At 33.6% G+C, this 19,940-nt stretch overlaps 1 protein-coding gene across 4 annotated transcripts in view; it reads left to right on the forward strand.

Moving 5' to 3' along the window:
* The window catches only part of LOC100029133 (ABC-type organic anion transporter ABCA8-like), a 118,179-nt gene continuing 98,239 nt past the window's right edge, over positions 1 to 19,940 (forward strand). The window contains exons 1-9 of one of the 4 annotated variants that reach the window (XM_056817241.1): positions 1 to 277; positions 2,708 to 2,809; positions 4,247 to 4,451; positions 7,892 to 8,041; positions 11,691 to 11,794; positions 12,500 to 12,726; positions 17,911 to 18,052; positions 18,473 to 18,658; positions 19,119 to 19,266. In XM_056817241.1, the coding sequence (XP_056673219.1) occupies positions 2,714 to 2,809; positions 4,247 to 4,451; positions 7,892 to 8,041; positions 11,691 to 11,794; positions 12,500 to 12,726; positions 17,911 to 18,052; positions 18,473 to 18,658; positions 19,119 to 19,266 (1,258 nt within the window). In that variant the 5' untranslated portion in view covers positions 1 to 277; positions 2,708 to 2,713. Of the gene's footprint in view, positions 278 to 2,707; positions 2,810 to 4,246; positions 4,452 to 7,891; positions 8,042 to 11,690; positions 11,795 to 12,499; positions 12,727 to 17,910; positions 18,053 to 18,472; positions 18,659 to 19,118; positions 19,267 to 19,940 lie in introns of those variants that run through there. The other 3 variants (XM_056817240.1, XM_056817242.1, XM_056817244.1) reach the window with 3 other exon arrangements.

The raw sequence follows: 19,940 nt of genomic DNA on the forward strand, positions 1-19,940 counted from the left end.
GCCCACCATCTGTAGCTGCTGCCTCCCTGTACTGACTAGAGGAGAAAAAAATGGGAAACAGCATGCAAGGCATCACGTGACTCGTGTCATTTTGGCAGCCTGGCCGATTGACCTTAACCCTTTTCAAAATCAATCTGAAAAGGAACTGTAGAAAATAGTCAAACATTGAAAACTTCACGTAAAAGGGACTGTGAAGCAATTTGAACTCTTCTTTTGGACATAGAGAGACCAATGAATTGATTATACTGCTTGAGTCCTTGGTTCAACATTCCTAAATGTAAGTTAATCTCTTTTTCTTCTATTTGTTTTGTGTAATGCAGAAACTCTTCTCTCACTGTAGTGGACATGACATAAATACTTGTAAAATGAAGAATGGCATTCAACTGTATCTGTTCAGGGAAATATGAGTGGAAACTAACTATGTATTAGTGGTTCATATTTTGAAAATTCTGTGTATTGATATCATACAGACAAAAATATCTGGAAGAAATATGAAATTTGGGGATGTCTTTCACTCATGAGGAAAACATAAATTTGAAATAGACTATAAAATGGCCTAGGAAAATGTGTCTGAATTTTGTAAATTTAATCTGAAGTTACTTTAAAAATTCTATTTCATTGTATTCATTCTATTTCACAATACATGTGCAAGGATTTGGATAATTTGGTTGTTTATTTTCCCCTTTTTTTTTCATTTTCCTACTGACTTTAAGAGGATTCTTATGATGTCTTAAAAGAGACTTTTTCTACCCTGAGAAGAGAGATGAATATTTTTATTGTGCTTGCTTCTCTGTCTCAAAGTACAAGACTATGAAGACCAGAAGAGAAATTACTCTTTGGATAAGAAGAATTTATTTGGGAAGGGGAATGATTGAGGTGTTGGTTTTTTTATTACAGGCTTATTGTTTTCAGAAGATATTATTTTCTCTTCATAAGTTTAATTTAATTAGACTTTGTTGTGATTGTTGTTATTGCCAGTATGGTTTAGAGGACAGTCAAATTTTGCTCATGAATTTCCATTAAAGGGTAAAAATCCCAGTTAAAATGTAAGTCATCTTTTGCAGATCTACTAACTTGGGATAACAGAACCATAAATTAAGAACTAGAATGTAGACCTCAGTAATTATCTAGTACAATTTTCTTATTTCACAGATGAGGAGACTAAGGCCCAGGGGAAGTATTTAATTTGCCCAGGATCATACAAGTCACAGAGTTAATACTGAAATCAAGTCCTGTCTCCAGATCTACCATTTTTTATATTTTACCATATCATCCCTCATAACAAATGATGTTTTTTGTTTTCAAACTTTTGTCTGGTTTTTCTTAGACTGGACCCAAACTAGGAGGTATTAAGTGGCTCTAGCTTGTAGCTACATAGGTATAAAAAATTTTTCAAATCTTTCAAAGTAAATTAAGCTACTTCCTAGCTATGTGACCCTGGGCCAGTCACTTAACCCCTCATTCCTAGCCCTTGTCACTCTTATGTCTTAAAATTGATACTAAGACAGGAAGTAGTTTTTTTTTAAGTTAATTAAACCAATATATTTGTAATTACTTTATGAATAAGCTATTCTTTAAATCAAGTAAACCTGAACTGGAAATCTTATGAGCAAGCAACTATGTATTTTTGTGTTATAAATTCTGTGGAAGGTTCCAGTGGCACAAGGGATAGTGGGCGGGCCTTAGTCCTTCCTCTGACACATGCTAGTTATGTGACCAAGGGCCAAATCATTTTACCTTCCATTGTTCCCAGGCACTCTGACACCATGAGTTGTACCAGTTTGGTTCTCCATGTGGATGAAATTATACATCAAGGTTTTATTTTGTTTTGTTTTTTTAAAGAAGAAAGATACTTTTATTAGGTCTAAAACTAAATGAATTTTGGTGTGAATATTTGTTTTTCAAAAAATTGTCTCCTTGTCTTCTTTTCTTTTCTCTCCCACCAAAAATGATTTTAATAGCTGCAAATTAATCATCTGTTCAATAAGCATGCTTAAGCAAAGACTGTATCATGTGTAAGATCAGGAAGTATAAAGAAAGATGAGAAGGAAATCACAGTCTAAATGGAGAAGATGATGTAAAGAACTATGTACTAACATATAGAATACATAGGATACATAGGAAAAATTAAAGTTCTCAGTGAGAAGATGCTAGAATTGAGGAAAAATGGAAAATGATTCCTGTAGAATATAGGATATTAACTAGAAGAATAAGGAATAAAAAGAATAACAAGATGAGAAGGATTCTTCTCAATATCCAGTGATATTTCTCTGGAAGTCTGTTGGCAGCATTGGTAAAATGCTAACTTACCTTTCAGTAAATCAGTATTGCTATGTACAAAGTAGATGAACTTTGGCTCTGTAAGAATTCATTATTAATCAAATCAACAAACATTTCCTCAGCATTTACTATGTAGCATGGATAATACTAGTTGATAAAAGATAGAAATCTCTGCCCTTAAGAAGCTTACCTGTGATATTTCCCAACATTTCTTCTATGAATGCAAAAGAAGAAAGGAACCAGGGTGGTGTTATTAAATATTTTTCTATTTGAAAAACAAAACAATCTCTCTCTATTTCTAAGCCTCTGTCTCTGTCTCTCCCTCCTTCCCTCCCTCCCCCTTTTTCTCCATATATACATACAAATATATAACGCCACATATATGTCAACATATTTACATTGTTTTCTCTCCTTTTGTAACAAACAGGCCAAAATGATTAAAAGAGAGAGAAGCTTTTGCCAGCAAACTCAGGCCCTTCTTTGTAAGCATTTGATTAAAAAATGGAGGATGAAAAGAGAGAGTTTATCGGTATGATTAAAAGACTATGTCATTATATGGCTTTGTTTTGACTAACTGAATATTTATTATAAGGATCTTATTTCTATTTTTTCAGTAGTGTGGAAAAGGGTAGATGAGAGAGAGAGATAAATATTTGATCAGTAGAAACATTACATTTTGGTTTTTTTTAAGCAAAGAAAAAAACAACAAAGTTATATCTTCACATTTGGTAAAGGAAGAGGTGCCTTCATGGGAGTATATGTTGTTCTTCCTTCTGTACTGCTATTTATATATTCATTTATATTGAGCAACCAGGCAGGCTTAATTTTGGGCTTTGTATATTGTAAATGTTATAGAAAAGGAAACATTTAGAATTAAAGGTACCATTTAAAAAGGAAATGCAGCCCCTGAAAAATAAATTTTTTTTTAATGAAGTAGAAGTAACATTTCTCCAACTCATCAGTTCACAAAAATCTCACAAAATCATTCTGCTTAGCACAAGCTAAGAATTTGGGGACCTGCAACAACAAATAAAATAACTAACCCAGAAATTAATGTTTAAATGGACAGATATACAACTAGTCTATGTAGCTTCCACTCAACAGTTCTATTATGATTAAGACATTGCTTAAGTTGGAAGAACAATAAAAGTGTCAATTGGCAGAAATGGAAAAATTCATTTTGGTGGACTTCTTTATCCAGATAAAGCATTATCCACAATCCCAAGACTTGTGACACTCTGTGGAGTTACTAAATATTAGTTTCTGGTTTTTGTCACTTGTCACAAAGATATACTGTACTATACTAATTACTTTCTAGACTACCTTCTGTCTAGATTTCCACAGGTCACAATTACTATAAGCAGGGACAAAGCAGTGAGTAAAGTGTTGGGAACTGATCCTGAAAACAGCTTCTTAATAACCCTCAGACCTGTTTGCTCAAGGAGTTTATTATTCAATGCATATTTTTAGCACAACTGATGATGCCTTCTCTCTTATTCTCAATTAATTTCATTAAAATTATGACTACCGTATAAGTCCTTAGGGAACACATTTTTTAAAGGAGCCACAGTGAAAAATGTTGAGAGTTAAAAATAAACAGGAAACTGAATGGGTGAAAAGGACCCAATATACGTAAAAATACTTTTAATTTTGAATGCTAGAGAAGGATGCTTCATAAACCTTAAAATGTTATATAATTGTTATTAGCCTTTATTAGACTTGTTTTTAATAGGCAACCATATTATTTCTTGCCAGGTCATTTTTTCCTCTCTTCTTTGTCAATAAATGTGTCTGTCTTAAATATATGAGCTTAGTAGAATAACAATAGTTGTCTGTTTCTCATTTAATCATCACAAGTGACTAGTTCTACATTAAGCACACAAGGGAATTAAATAGAAAAGGTGTTTGATGAAAATAGTCATATCAATGACCGCATTCTAATTTGTTTTTCTCTTGTATTTAACAGGAATGGCTTCTCTCATTGCTTCTATGCCTGCTTGTGTTTTTCTTTTTAATGACTTCTAGCATCTCTCAGGTTCCTGAAGTGCCTCCAGTAGACCTTGGACGCATAGATGAGTTTAATGATTCTGACTTTCTAATTAAATATATGCCAGTCACCAATACAACTCAACAGATAATAAGCAAAATGGCTTTGGCTTCCTTTATGAAAGGTGTGTTCTTTACCAGGCCACAGCTAATACTTGGTGTCATATTTTATTTTAAGATAAAAATATTTAATCTGAATTTTAAATGTTTAGTGTTCTAAGTGCTATGATACACAAACAGGTTAAACTAATAGTTAAAATGAGTTGTTTTCTCAATTATCCTGTGACTGATTTCAGAATGTTGAATATTGCATAGTTACCCTTTATCTACAACTAAATTAATGGTGGGAGGTATTCAGTAGATTTTAAGTTTTAATCTTTGCAAGAGTTCAACATTCTTGATAAAACTGCTTATTGATATATATATATATATATTTTAATAAATATTCTGAGGATTATGTCTATATCTTTTCTGGGAAAGGCTCTAATTTAGAGAATGTGCCTATTTCTTCTTAAAATCATAACTATAAGGCTCTTTCCTTATGGGGAAAAGTGATTCCAAAAGGTGTCCACAAAAAGTAGAAAAAGAACTCCCTGCTACTTACCTGAATGACTGAGTATATCCATTATAATGTGTATAGAGAATAAATGTTGCATAGTAGATAGATGGCTCCTCTTGAGGACAGGAAGGCTGAAGCTCTTGAACTTGACTTGAACTCAACTTCTTGAACTTGAACTGTCAAGTCCATTATATACTTAGCTGTGTGAACCTGAACAAGCAAATCACTTAAATTCTCAGTGCTAGTCAATGAGTTACTGATGTTAAATAATCTGGCCCTTGCCTATATTTTGGCTTTCCTCCTAAAACAATCTACATTGGAGCCAAAATGACCAAGCTATTGTTCCTCAGGAATGATATCCTCTCTCTTACCTCCATTGCGTCTGTGTGCAATGCTTTCATTCTTACTTCCACTTCACAGAAAACCTTGCTCTCTTCAAGATGTATCTCAAGTTGTTCTGATTATTGCTAATTTTGGTACCTCTCAATTGATTGTGCATTTATTCTGCATAAATCCTATATTTACTTATTTATAGACATATTCCCTGAGAAAGGAGGATCTGACCCTTTTAAAAAAAATGTATCCCTAGCACATAACAAAGTGACTGGCATATAACAAGTACTTAATAAATGTTGATTGATTGATAAGCATCACAATCAATTCAGTCACATCCACCCTTCCAAATCAAAAGAATGACTAAGTCACATCCCATACCACATGCTCCACTAAGCAGCTCAGAATGATTCTAGAGAAAATCAAACAAAAATCTCTCCATAACAAAGTCAGAAAAGTTATTAAATCTTCCTCCCCATTTCCAGCTTCATTCCTATAGTCATGATTATGGTCCACACTATGTTCTTGTCTCCAGATAATCTTTTTCTCCAGGATTTACAAAAAATTTGTTTCCAGATAATTTATCATTGCCTATCAAAGTTAAATTTCTCTAGAGTCAAGGAAGACAGTGTATAGTGCTTATGTATCTTGTATCTTTGTTAGATTTGTTTCATTCCAAATTAAGCAACTCCCACCCCCACATCTCTCTTTGAGTTTTTTATTCTAATCTTATTGCTACTACAAAAATCCCCTCTGTGTTTAAAGATCCTTAGTCTAAGATGTCCTTTTCATCTCCCAACACATCTCCCTCCATTTTATCCTAATATTTTAATAAAATGGATCCTCAGTTTGATGCATTCTCTGTTCAATTATCATCCCATTCACAAAATTCTCAACTCAGGTCTCTATTTAGAGAAAAGGAATAGGGAAAGGAAATATAAACTCCAGTACAACTGTTATACAGAACAGTGAGGGAGAGAATAGGCTCTCTAGTACCTATTTATTGTAATTCGTTATTCTTGCTAATTATGTGTTAAGAACCAGTTTTCCCACTTTAGAAATAGTATATAAATGGCAGCAGTGCCTTCTAAATTGTGATACCCTGAAACAAAGTCCTACTCATCCCATCTTATTGGTGAACTCAGAGTTCACCAGGCACATTATCAGTCTTTCTGTTCTTGAACTTGAGCTAGTTCTTATTGAACCCTACTTCAGTGACATCAGTCTTCCCACTAGTAAACTTGGTCACCATAAGACACATAAGACACACATTATATTTATGTATAGTCATTGAGTCCACCACAGGCAATATACACGTGTAGCAATCCACTCCACCTAACCTCAGTAGTCTGCCAGTGAGACCCCAGTTCTCAGGGCTCCAATTATCCCTCTTCCCTTTAAGAGTAAAACCAAGTATTGTTATGTTTGCCTTCAAGTGTTGGATTATGCCAAGAACCTCTTAAAGTATTTAGGAAGAGTTTAGTAATGGATGAGGGTCAGCAGCTCCAAAGTTATGGGAATACAAAGATCTTCAAAAGGGAGTAGGTTGAAGAAAGACAATCAAGTGATGAGCAAAGCTACCACCTGTGTGTCTTTGGGCAAATCATTTAATCTTCCTCTGCTCTACTTTCTTTGTCTATAAAATGAAGTATTGGATTTTATGAACTCTAAGAGCTTTCACAACTCTAAATCTATGATCCTAGGATCACTATGCATTATGCTTTTTCCTTGCCCAGTTACAAAGAAACAATCTTAAGTCAAAAATAGTGCTTATAAGTTAAGTATAAATTGTATTTTGGAAAAAAGAATTTTATGCATGAGGAAACTGGATATTATCATCATCAACAGAAAAAAATTAGAAGAAAGATGATGCTTACAATTGACTCTTGGGGGTTGTCCTCTAATTATAAGAAGCTAAGTTAGCTTTGAGGAGCATGTTGAACCTCTCCCATAGTGGACTTAATTCCAAATGATGAATGAAACTGAATAAAATGTTTACAAATTGAAATGTCCAAGCTTTGTCTCCAGAGTGAGGAAGAGGGAAAGAGGGGATAAGTGAGTGGGCAAGCTATAGCTACAAGATTGTGGAATTAAGAAAGCTAACAAAGTTCAGACATTTTGGATGTTCACTACCTAGTGAAAATGCTATATACATACATATATATATATATGTACATATATATATACTTATATGTATATCTATAATGCTATATGTCATCTTTCCAACTTTATGTTGACCCACACTACCGGATATGAAAAGATATTCATTATTACATTTATTCCAAATTTGTCATAATAATAAAGTAAATCATTCATCTTTAATCATAATGTGGTCTCAAACAATAAAGTTATCTGTACTGAGTAGAGTCAAGTTGATTGATTGGCTCTATTAAATTCCATCCTTACACTCTCTCTATGCTTTATTTGTTAAGTATTCTTGAATGACATTTTAAGATCAAAGGTGATTTGTTTAAAAAGACACAGTGAGATAAAATGCATTTCTCATGCATCATTATAATTTCAAGATGATTAGAAGTACCTTTTTGTCCATACTGCTACATTTGAATCTTCCAGTCAGTTGAGTTACTTCATGTATTGATGAATTTTTCTTAAATTAGTTGGCCACCCATTAATCAATCATCTTAAATGATTATTTTTCCTTATGTATGGCAGGAATAAATATCACTGGAACTACAGATGAAAAGGCTTTGTCTCATGGATTCTATGACACAATTGCAGTCATCTTTCATGATATGTTCTCATATGAATTAAAGTCATGGGGATATAGAGTTCCATTTAACAAGGAACTTCATGAACATTCAGGTGATTTTCTCTTTGCCTAATTATTCTGATCTTGTGGCTATTTTTTTCTTAAGTCAGGGAGGATTACGAGAGGATAAAGTATATAGAATAAATAATATCAACAATATAAATGTATAATATGCATTCTATTCCTAAACTCAAATAGCATAAATCTTTATTAAAATAGAAAGTATCTTAGTGAACAAGTTTCAATTCAAATGTTTTTATTTTCTTTATCAACTTTACTATATCATCTTGATAGGCCTATATAAAGGAAATAATTTGAAAAAAATCAGGTTGACCTTAATAAGCATTTTCCTTGGTTTTCTTTTCCAATGCTATTTTCAAATTTTCATTGTCAATATTGAAAATTATTTTCAATTGTGTGATCTTGGATTTTGAGTCTCTTTGTTTGAATTTTTTTCCATATCTTTTTTTTTAACTTTTAAACATTATTTTATTTGCTCATTTTCAAACATTATTCATTGGAAACAGAGATCATTTTCTTTTCCTTCCCCCCCCCTCCCGCCACCCCTCCCATAGCCGACACACAATTCCACTGGGTATCATATGTGTTCTGGTATTTGCATTAGGGTGTTCATTTAGAGTCTCTCCTCAATCATGTCCCCTCAAACCCTGTAGTCAAGCAGTTGCCTTTTCTCCGTGTTTTTACTCCCACAGTTTGTCCTCTGTTTGTGGTTAGTGTTTTTTCTCATAGATCCCTGCAGATTGTTCAGGGACATTGCATTGTCACTAATAAAGAAGTCCATTACGTTTGATTGTACCACAGTGTATCAGACTCTGTGTACAATGTTGTCCTCATTCTGCTCCTTTCACTCTGCATCAGTTCCTGGAGGTTGTTCCAGTTCCCATGGAATTCCTCCACTTTATTATTCCTTTGAGCACAATAGTATTCCATCACCAACATATACCACAATTTGTTCAGCCATTCTCCAATTGAAGGGCATCCCCTCATTTTCCAAATTTTTGCCACCACAAAGAGCACAACTATGAGTATTCTTATACAAGTCTTTTTCCTTATTATCTCTTTGGGGTACATGTTTGAACTTATTTGATAAATGCTATGTGTCTTAGTTCGCTATGGTTGAATCTATAAGATATACCCTTTAGAAAGAAGTTTGTTTTCTCATTTTGGATTATGCCCAATACTGGGGTGGCTGCTACAACATAGTAGAGATAATAGTGCCTTAAAACATCTAGGTGGTTTAGTGGTTAGAATGCTGGGCATGGCGCCAGAAATATCCAAGTTCAAATCTAGCCTCAGACACTGCCTAGCTGTGTGACTCTAGGCAAGTCACTTCATCTCTGTTGGCCTTGGAGGCAACTAGGTGGCTCAGTGGACAGAATGTGAAGCCTGGAGTCAGGAAGACCTCCATTCATACAATGCTTAAGATACTTAATATCTGTGACCTAGAGCAAGTCACTTAACCTCAATTTGCTTTAATCCGCTGGATTAGAAAATGGCAAAGCTCTCCAGTATATTTGCCAAGAAAACCCCATCCGTGTGCTTTGGTCCATGGGTCACAGTCCCAGACACAAATGAGACAACAATAGTACCTTACCAAGTGTGAAGTTCAAGACAAGATTGCCTCATAAAAAAAGACTTAGCAGCTAATTCACAAAGCATTCAAGCAGAAGAGAATTATGCTTTTATTACCAAAAGAACATCAATTATAAAGACAGTAAATCCAACCTCTAAAATTGTTAATAAGTAAAAGGACTCACATTTATGTAATTTTCAAATAAGCACTTGAAAAACCCATGGTATTTTTTATCAGTATAAAATTGTCATCTTTTGCTACCTAACTCAATACTACTAAATTTATTTTCATCCACTTGCAATGATAGCTCCAAACTTACCCTCACCTCTACCTCTTTAAGCTGCTCTGAGCTCTTGAGCCAGCAGTATGGGAGTTGTTCTGCATCGAACTTATTTGGAAATAGAGGTTTATTCTAACACCTTAGTCATTGCCTCTGCTGTCATATCTAGTCAATGCAAAGAGATCAATGTCTACATGAAAGAACTGTCACTCTCCTTTCTTCTTTCCTTTGTCCCAACTGAATTTATTTCATAGCCAACAATAATTGATTTTGATCCATTAAGAAAATAATTCCAAGTATCAAACTTCCAATGAAATGGCTTCCCAAACAAGAGACAGACTACCCACTTACCTATTTCAACAAAAACCTGAAATTAACCCCAGCTCAAATAATGGTCAAGAAATCATGGTAAACTAAGTGACTTCTTCCCTGAAGCAAACAAAGCCAGTCAGAAATTAATCAGTGATGGAAAAGGAGGCTTCCAATATAATCAGTGCCAATATCAAAAACAAGCCACTGATTTACTAGCATGACCAAATATGGGTTATAGAAACATATATCCTATAAGGTTCTGTCCCCTGAAGTGGTAAAACCAGAAAATTCCTTTCACAAATATTTATGGTGGTCAAGAAGCCCTAGGAATGGGCAATGACCAGAAGGATATAGAAGCACATTCGTCCATGTCCATGGTCTCTCAGGTACCTGACTCTCAGCCCTGAGATGGCAGAAAAGGCCCAAAACATCCATCACTCCAAACCTCTAAGACCTAGAGCAGCTTAAATCAAAGAAGTGAAGATCAGTAGAAGAACACAGGGGACCCAGGCCAAGATTAAGCAGGGCAAGTAGTGTCGGTCCTGACACAAAGCCTCAATCAGTAACTAAAGTTTCAGAGATGAGTAAACCCAAGAGGTCTTCTACCAGTACAAAAAAAATATTTACCATAGATGTAGAAATCTTCCAAGAGGAGAAAATAGCTTTGTACAAACTTTAAAAAAAGGCAAAAGAGGAAAAAATACTTTTTTCCAAGGACTAAATACCCAGTATATCTAGTATTAATGAAACCAGCAATAGAAAACAAAATAAAATGTCTGAAGGAACTAATTGGAAGGAGAATAAATAGATTTGCAGAGAAAGTGTAAACCCTTATCCATAATACTTGAAAAATAAAATAGAGCAATCAGAAATCAATGACTTTATGAGACAAGAAGAAATATTGGAACAAAATCAAAAGACTGAAAAATAGGGAAGAAATCTAAAGTACCTGATATAAAAAAAAAACTGACCTAGAAAAGAGATAAAAAGAACATAATTGGAATCATTGGACTTCTTGAAAACCATCATCATTTGAAGGGGGAAAAGACCTGAGTATTATATTTGAAGAAATCTTAAGTGAAAATTGGACAGATCTTTTAGAACCAGAAGGCAAAGTAAATATTTTCTTAAAAATTAGTGGATCATTGCCATAACAAAACTTCAAAATGAAAAATCCCATGAATATAATAATTAAAATCCTGTGATCTCACATCAAAGAAAAAATCCTGTAAAGAACAAATACCAGAAACATTACATTGATAAAAGAACTGCAAACAAGATTGGCTCAGTTTTCTCAATTGTAAAATGGGAACAATAATAGCACCTACTTTGCATGTCGGTTGTGAACATCAGATAAGAATTTTTTTAAGAGGGCTTAACATAGTACCTAGCATACAAATTGCCATAATAATATTCACTTGCCTCCCTTACCCATATAGAAAAGTTTCTCCAAAGATTCAAAGCAAACTGTCTATGTAATCCTATTCAATAATGATATTTTTGCTTCTCATTAAAGCACATTGCAGAATATTTGATGAAGAAATCAGTTGTTACCTTGAGGAATATTGGAAACGTGGTTTTGTTGCTTTTCAGGCTGCTATTAATTCTGCTATTATAGAAGTAAGTATCTAATTTTGATAATCTTAATGATTATATAAATTGTACTCTGATCATAACATTTTCTTGCTTACCAATTCCTATTGCTCCTAGGATGAAATCTTGATTCCTCATTCCAACATTAAAGGTTATTTATAACCTGATCCTAAACCACATGTCACAATTATTCATACCTGTTTTGTTCCAGGTAAATTCCACTACTAGTTGTTCCACAGATTCAATAAAAGTTTCCTGCCTCTCTCTGTTTGCCCAGGCTATCTCACATGCCTGGAACACATTTCCTCCTTTTCTTCTGCCTTTCAAAATTCTTTTTTTCATTTAAGGCTAAGCTCAAGTATTATCCACTTCTCCCATGTGACAGTCCCTATTTCCATGAAACTGTTTTTCCTCTCCTAAAATATTCCTAAATTGGATCTGTCTCTCTCTTCCCATCCCATTTCATCACTCCCTAAATCCTGGTAGAAAACAAACAATTTAAAGGCAAGGATAATGTGGATTTTATCTTTGTATACCCAATGCCAAGTAGGTAAGTAGACATTAATCAATGTTTGCTGAATGTATTTAGTGAATTCCTTTCCTTAATTGCCTAAATAGTTTAAAAAAAATCTATGAATACTAAAGACCAAAAGAATTTTTAAAATGTACAAATTCCTCATATCCCATTCACCTATTTCAGTTGATTTTTTTTATGTTAATGTGTCATTTTAGATCACAACAAATCATTCTGTGATGGATCAGCTGATGTCAGTCAATGGTATAAATATGAAAGTGCATCCATTCATCGCCCAATTTAGTATCGTAAGGGACATCATCATTTTAATCTGTATAATTTCTTTCTCTCCAATGATATATTTTGTTTCCCTCAATGTTACAAGAGAGAGAAAAAATGTTATGGAGTGGATGACAATGATGGGCCTCCAAGATTCAGCTTTTTGGTAAGTTCTATATAAGTATTTTGCTTCCAAGTCATATGAATGAAAGAAGATTAAAGATAACCAGGCTCCCCAGTAACTTTTAAGAAATATATGTTCCTATCATTTCATTAATACCCATTCACCTATATATTTAGGGAGTGGGGTCTTATGACATTACATTTTTTTAAAATTTTTAAATATTTGTACATGGTTCCATGATTCATGTTCTTTCCCTCCCACCTCCTGGAACTGACAAGCAATTTCCACTGGATTATACATGCATTATCACTTGATACTTATTTCCATATTATTCACTTTTGTAATAGAGTAATCTTTTGAAACCAAACCTCCAAATCATATACCCATATCAACAAGTGATTAAAAAAAATAGCATTCTTTCTCATAAGTCCCTCAAGATTGTCCTGGATAATTTCATTGCTATTAGAACCAAAGTCAATTATATTTGATCATTTAGCAGTGTTTCAGTTACTGTGTACCATGTTCTCCTGGTTTTTGCTCATTTCACTCTACATCAGTTCATAGAAGTCTTCCAGTTCATGTAGAAACTCTCCAGTTCATGTCTTATGAAATTTAGTGAGTTGATTTGTCTTTCTTTTGAGATATACATTTTTTTTGCATATTCTGTTAAAATGGGAGAAAACAAAACAGCAACATGATACTAGGGCATATTGATATAAAGGTCTAGTAGGAATCCTGTTATATGTATTCTCTTAACATTTAGTGTAGTGTATGATTATTGCCTAACCATATGGCCAAAAGTTTGTGGGGAAATGGTCATATGGTTTATCTATACCTCATTGCCAAAAATGAATTGGACTTTAGAAATTGTATAAAAATTTTCATAATATATATGTAAGACAAAAAATGGACTGATTAGAGAATGAGATTTTTAAAAAGCAACATCCATTGGATGATATTCATGAAATATTGAAGAAAGATCTTCATAATATTAGGTAAATCCTGGATTGAAGATTTATTGGAAGACATTAAGTGTATTTTAGGGATTCTATAGGTCCTATAGGATTGGTTGTAGAATTAAGACTTTTAACCTCGACAAAATAAACCTAAAAAGAGTATTAAATGAATAAATCAATTAAAGATAAAGTATTGCTAAGGGTTAGCAATACAAATGTCAGAATAAAGATAGTTACTAACCTCAAGGAACTTTTGCTCTAATAAAGGGGGAAAAATGATAAATTGAAGTGTGACCAAGGCTGGTCACATTTTGGGCTGGGAAGTCCAAGGAAGAGTGAATAGTCATGAGTCAAAAAGTAATGCAAGTATTTTTTTTTAAAAAAACACTGCCAGAGTTTTTGCAGTCTAATAGTAATAAAGACTCATGTTTTAATGGTGCTTTAAAGCACTTTTACTATAATAATTGCCCCCACCAGTATGAGCATTATTATTACATTTGACAAATGGAGAAACTGAGTCTTAGACTTTTTCATAGAATCTGGAACTGGAAGGGGTCTTAGAGATTTCTTAGTCCAGACTATCATTTTGCAGAAGAGTAAAACTGAACTTCAGAGAGATAAAATAACAATCCCTGTATTCTGCTATAGTATTCCAGTATTCTTTTCTTCTATTTTCCCTTCACAACCATCATCTTTGGAAGCTCTAAACTTATTCTAAGCTACTATTTTACAAAAACATTATGAAGTGAAAAAGGTGATGATTTGCACCTTCTCTCTCTTGACATATATAATTTCATTTTAGAATTAATCTCCATTTTGGTGTGAATGGAGCAAATCATATTCATTGCCCTGTGTGTGTGTGTGTGGGGGGGTAAGGTGAGGTTTCCTTTCCTCCTGCAAGTCTGTTTTCAAGACTATTCATAACATGTTTCCATCACCACCAATATCCTTAATACTAAAAGGGAGAAAGTTATAAAATGTAGCAAAACTATTTGTAGATGTTCTTTTTTCTCTTTTACCTTTCCTTGAATTAACTTTTTTTTTTCTTGAACCTAAAATAATTTTATAACCTTAAAAACTGTTCTTGCTTTTTATCCTCATTTTATCCTACAAAAACTATTGGGAAATGATTCAGATGCCAAGCTCACTTAAATGACAGAGATGTTCTCTCTCTTTGGGATAATCTACCTTTTTCTGCACATTGCTTGCAATAGCAATAAAGTTTCTATACCTTACCTGTCCCATAATATCCCAAATTATGATCCCTTTGAAGACTACTATATCCTCTTAAAATGCATTTAGGACCTGTGCCAAATTCTTTTTATTAATAGAATTTATTTCCAAGTATGTTAGTGTTTCTCTCCCTTCTCTGCACCACAGAAGGCATCATTCAGCAAACAGAAATGTATATAGATTATGTCTTTCATGTTTCTATTTTTCAGTTTATTCCCGGGAAGTTAAAATTCACAAGTTATTCTTCAAGCATTAGGTCTATAGCTATATATATTGTTCTATTGGTTCTACTCTTTTTGTTGTTTATTATCTCATTTATTTCTTTCCAAGTTTTTTTTTAAATACTCTGCTCATTGTTTCTTATGGAACTGTAGTATTTCATTACAATTATATACCATAATTTGTTTAACCATTCCCCAATTGTTGGACATTCCTTCAATTTTTAATTCTTTGCCAACACAAAGAGAACTGTTATAAATGCTTTGGGACATAGTGGTCCTTTTCCTTTTTCCATGATCTCCTTGAAAATAGGTCCATCAATGGTGTTACTGGGTCTAAGGGTATACACAGTTTTATAACTCTCTGGACATAAATTCAAATTGCTCTCTAAAACAGTTGGATCCGTTTACAGTTTCATCAATAGTGTATTAGTGCCCCCACTTTTCTATATTCCTTCCAGCACCTTGGCCATTTTAGTCAATCTTGTGGGTGTAAGATGAAATTTCAAAATTGTTTTGGTTTGCATTTCTCTAATCAGTTGTGATTTAGAACATTGTTTTGTATACTTATATAGGGATTTGATTTTTTCATCTAAAAACTATCTGTATGTTTTGTCCATTTGCCAATTTCCAGTGTTTTCAATAGGAAAGAGTGTCATATGTTGTCATGTGCCAAATTAGGGGATAGCTTTTATTCTTATAAATTTGACAAAGTTCTCTATGTATTTTAGATATGAAACCTCCATCCAAAAGACTGTCTATTTAAATTTTCATCAGTTTTCTACTTTCCTTCTAATCTTGGCAAAATTTGTTGTATTTGAATGAAAATTTTAATTAATGAGGTCAAAATTATCCATTTTACATCTCACAATACTCTTCATTACCTGATTGCTCATGAATTCTTCTCCTCTCCCCAATTCTAATAGGTAATATATTCTCTGTTCTAATTTATTTATATCGCCTTTTATGGGTGGTGTAAAATATTTATCTATACCTAGTTTCTAACAAAACTCCTTTCTATTCATTCCTGTAATTTTTTCCTAATAGTGATTTATTATCCCAAAATCTTGAATCTATACTTTTGCCAAATACAAGACTACTCTAATCTTTTACTGAAGTTTGTTGTATATCTGTCCTACACCACAAATTGATCTATCTTTCTATTTCTTAGCCAGTGTTATATAGTTTTGATAATTATTGCTTTATAATACAGTATAAATATGATATTGCTAGACCTCCTTCTATTACATTTTCCATTAATTCTTTTGATAGTCTTGACCTTTATGTTCATCCAAATGAATTTTGTTATTTTTTCTAGCTCAATAATATAATTCTTTTTGTAACTTGATTGGAATGGTGTTGAATAAGTAGATTAATTTAGGTAGAATTTTCATTTTAATTATATTGACTGCCCATACATTAATAATTAATATGTCTCCAAATATTTAGATCTGACTTTTTGTGTATAAAATGCTTTATTATTATGTTCAAGTAGTTCCTGGGATTCTTTTGGCAAATATACTCCCAGGTATTTTATTCTTTCTATGATTATTTTAAATGGAATAGTTTTCTATCTCTTTTTTGCTGGACTTTGTTAGTATTATACTAAAATGGTGATGATTGATGTAGGATTATTTTATATCCTACTACTTTGACAAAATTATTAATAGTTTCAACTAAATTTTAGTTGAATTTCTAGTATTTCCACATATACCATTATATCTGCAAAAAGAGATAGTTTTATTACTTCTTTGTCCATTCTAATTCCTTCCACTTCTTTTTTTTTTCTTATCACGATTGCTAGCATTTCTAATTCCATGTTAAATAATGTTGGTAATAATGAGTATCTTTGTTTCACTCCTGATCTTTCTGGGAATACTTCTAATTTATCCCCATTTTAAAGTATACTTGCTGATAGTTTTAGGTAGATGGAAATTTTTGGATTTATGAGGGGGAGAAAAAAATTTTGCTGATTTTTATGATGAATGAATAAGTTGTATACCATTATTTGGGGTCATGAAGGATATGTGGCCTCATAATAATGAGTCTGATTTTCAAGAGCAATTTGTTAAAATGAGGGATTCCAGAAATGTTTTGAGAAATGTTAGCATTCTAGCCAAGTGTCATTTCTATTCCATTAGTTTTTTTTTTTTATTATATTGCTTTACTTTACACATCACATGTAAAGGGTTTTATTAAGAATGTTAGGGGACAGCTGGGTAGCTCAGTGGATTGAGAGTCAGGCCTAGAGACAGGAGGTCCTAGGTTCAAATCTGGCCTCAGACACTTCCCAGCTGTATGGCCCTGGGCAAGTCACTTGACCCCCAATGCCTAGCCCTTACCTCTCTTCTGCCTTGGAACCAATACACAGTATTGACTCCAAGACAGAAGGTAAGGGTTTAAAAAAAAAAAAGAATGTTATAGACAATTTGTCCAAGTCCATATGTAATTGAACAAGACTAAATTCATTCATTTGAAAGTGGAAAATATTTCTGTTATACTCATAATAAGATATAATTAAAAGGGCATTGATTATATAGTTACAGTAACTGGATTCAAATTTTCATTCTAATACTTAATATTTCTGAGACCCTGGGCAAGTCACTTAATATTTCTGGACCTCAGTTTCATCAACTGTAAAATGAGGAGGGTTGAACTAAACTACCTCTGAGGTCCCTTCCAGTCCTAGAGCTATGATCCTCATATTAAGGGTAGTTGTGAAATTTATATCTCTCTTCAATAAGAAAATGATTGTTATCTTTTTATGGTAGAATTTCCTGACCATGTAATACTGAAATTATGTTGTGTTTCCACTATAGGTTTTCATGGGGTTTACTGTATGCTGGCTACATTTTTGTTTTGGCAAGTCTGCTGGCTGTTATCATAACATCTAACGAATTTGTAATTATGACTGGTTATTTCACAGTATTCATCCTATTTCTCCTATATGGTCTTTCTTTGGTGAGTAGGTAAAGTTTCTTTTCCTACCTTAGTTCTCATCAAGATCAAATGTTGTCAGAGGCAGCTGGGTGGCTCAGTGGATTGAGAGCCAAGTCTAGAGATGGGAGGTCCTAGGTTCAAATCTGGCCTCAGATACTTCCTAATCACTTAACCCCCATTGCCTAGCCTTCACCACTCTTCTACCTTAGAACCAATATCCAGTATTGATTCTAAGGCAGAAAGCAAGAGGTTTAAAAAAAAAGTCAAATGTTGTCAAGTAAAGACATCATGACAGTCATTCTTTGTTTTGTTTTGTTTTGCCCAAGAAAAACAAGATCTAAACAGGTACTAGTTTTGTAATATAATGGCTCGTCTTGAATGATTTCGACTAAATATTTTCAAAAGTCCAGTTGTCAACTGAGGTTCTTCTTTTCCCGACAGGTGGCATTAACTTTCCTGCTTTGTGAGTTGATTAAGAAACCTGTACTTACTGGCTTAGTCACATTCTTCCTTACTGTTTTTTGGGGAAGTCTGGGACTTGTTTCATTGTATCAACAATTTCCAGCAAGTTTGGAATGGATTTTAAGCCTCCTAAGTCCCTTTGCCTTCGTTTTTGGGATAAACCACGTAAGTTGAAATAATTTTTTCCTGTTTACTATTAGCTTTACAAATTTTCTTTCCTATGTAGGGTTCAACTGATTGAAGATCTATAGTTTTATTAGAGTGGAATCTTTCCCTCTCTCTTGATGCAGATCAGAAATTATTGATACATTTTAGAGAGTTGCTTAGGGTTCAATAAGATTAAATGTCATTCTTGTGGCTTCTTGATTCATATGCACAAGAGGTAAGTCTTAAAACTGCAGTGAATCTTAAGAGAAAAAATAGAATTTGACAAGTAAATTATACTTCTCTCCTTCATTGAGTCTATTTTCTCCTTGACTATATTTCATGTAACTCACAAGATAGTAATGTCACTAATTCCAATGATGCATAAACTATGCGTAAACTGTAATTCCTACAGCTAAATAAATTTCTTTTGTTGCATATAATTTTTTTTATTTTAATTTGAGATTTTTTGAACCTCTAGATTCTAAGGATGGATTACAACTTGAGAAGTTTTGCTTTTCCTGACCCCTCTGGAGACTCACATCAACTGTTAGCCATATTTTTCATGTTGGTTTTTGATATTATTCTTTATTTGGCCCTTGTTCTATATTTCAACAAGATCTTGCCACGTAAGTAACAGTTCTTTCATGAATCTTAATAATTTCCACTCCCTTATGAGGGAAAGTTTTTCATTCTGACAGAAGACAAAGAAAAATAGAACTGGGGCCAGGAGAAGGAAGTTTTAGTTTTCTACCTCATAGTTTTCAAAGGCCACCTGTAATAGTTAAAGGAATTGTAGGGACTGAAGAAGTACAGGGGATAAGGAAGGTTTTGTAACAGGAATGGAGGAATTGAAGGGAGAGAGGGAATATGGATGCTGAGCTATCTTTGAAAAATGTGGTTCTGGAGAAATGGGCCAGCTATGATAGCCTGAGGGGGTGTCTTCTCTATGGATTGATGTTGAAGATACCCCAGAGCAGGTAATCATGGAGACCTCTGAAGGACAAGCCTTCCCCTAGACTATGTTCACCCAGCAGGGGTCTGATAAGGACTACTTATGGTTGAATGACTGTCCTTAGGTTCAGCTCCCCCTATGTCCCCCTGAAATGACAGTCCTCTTATCTGACTGCAGGTTATTTAACTCAAGATGAATTTAATAACAAGTTTGGATTGGGAAGATATCAGGGAAGAGGGAATCAGGATTTCCCTAGATTGGGCTTGAGTCTCTCTCAGTTTTTGAGCTGAGGCCAGGCTTCACAGGCTGGTGGAGGGTTTCTTTTATTCCTGTCTATGCTATATCTAT

Source organism: Monodelphis domestica, chromosome 2 (genome assembly GCF_027887165.1).
Source record: "Monodelphis domestica isolate mMonDom1 chromosome 2, mMonDom1.pri, whole genome shotgun sequence".
Taxonomy (NCBI): domain Eukaryota; kingdom Metazoa; phylum Chordata; class Mammalia; order Didelphimorphia; family Didelphidae; genus Monodelphis; species Monodelphis domestica.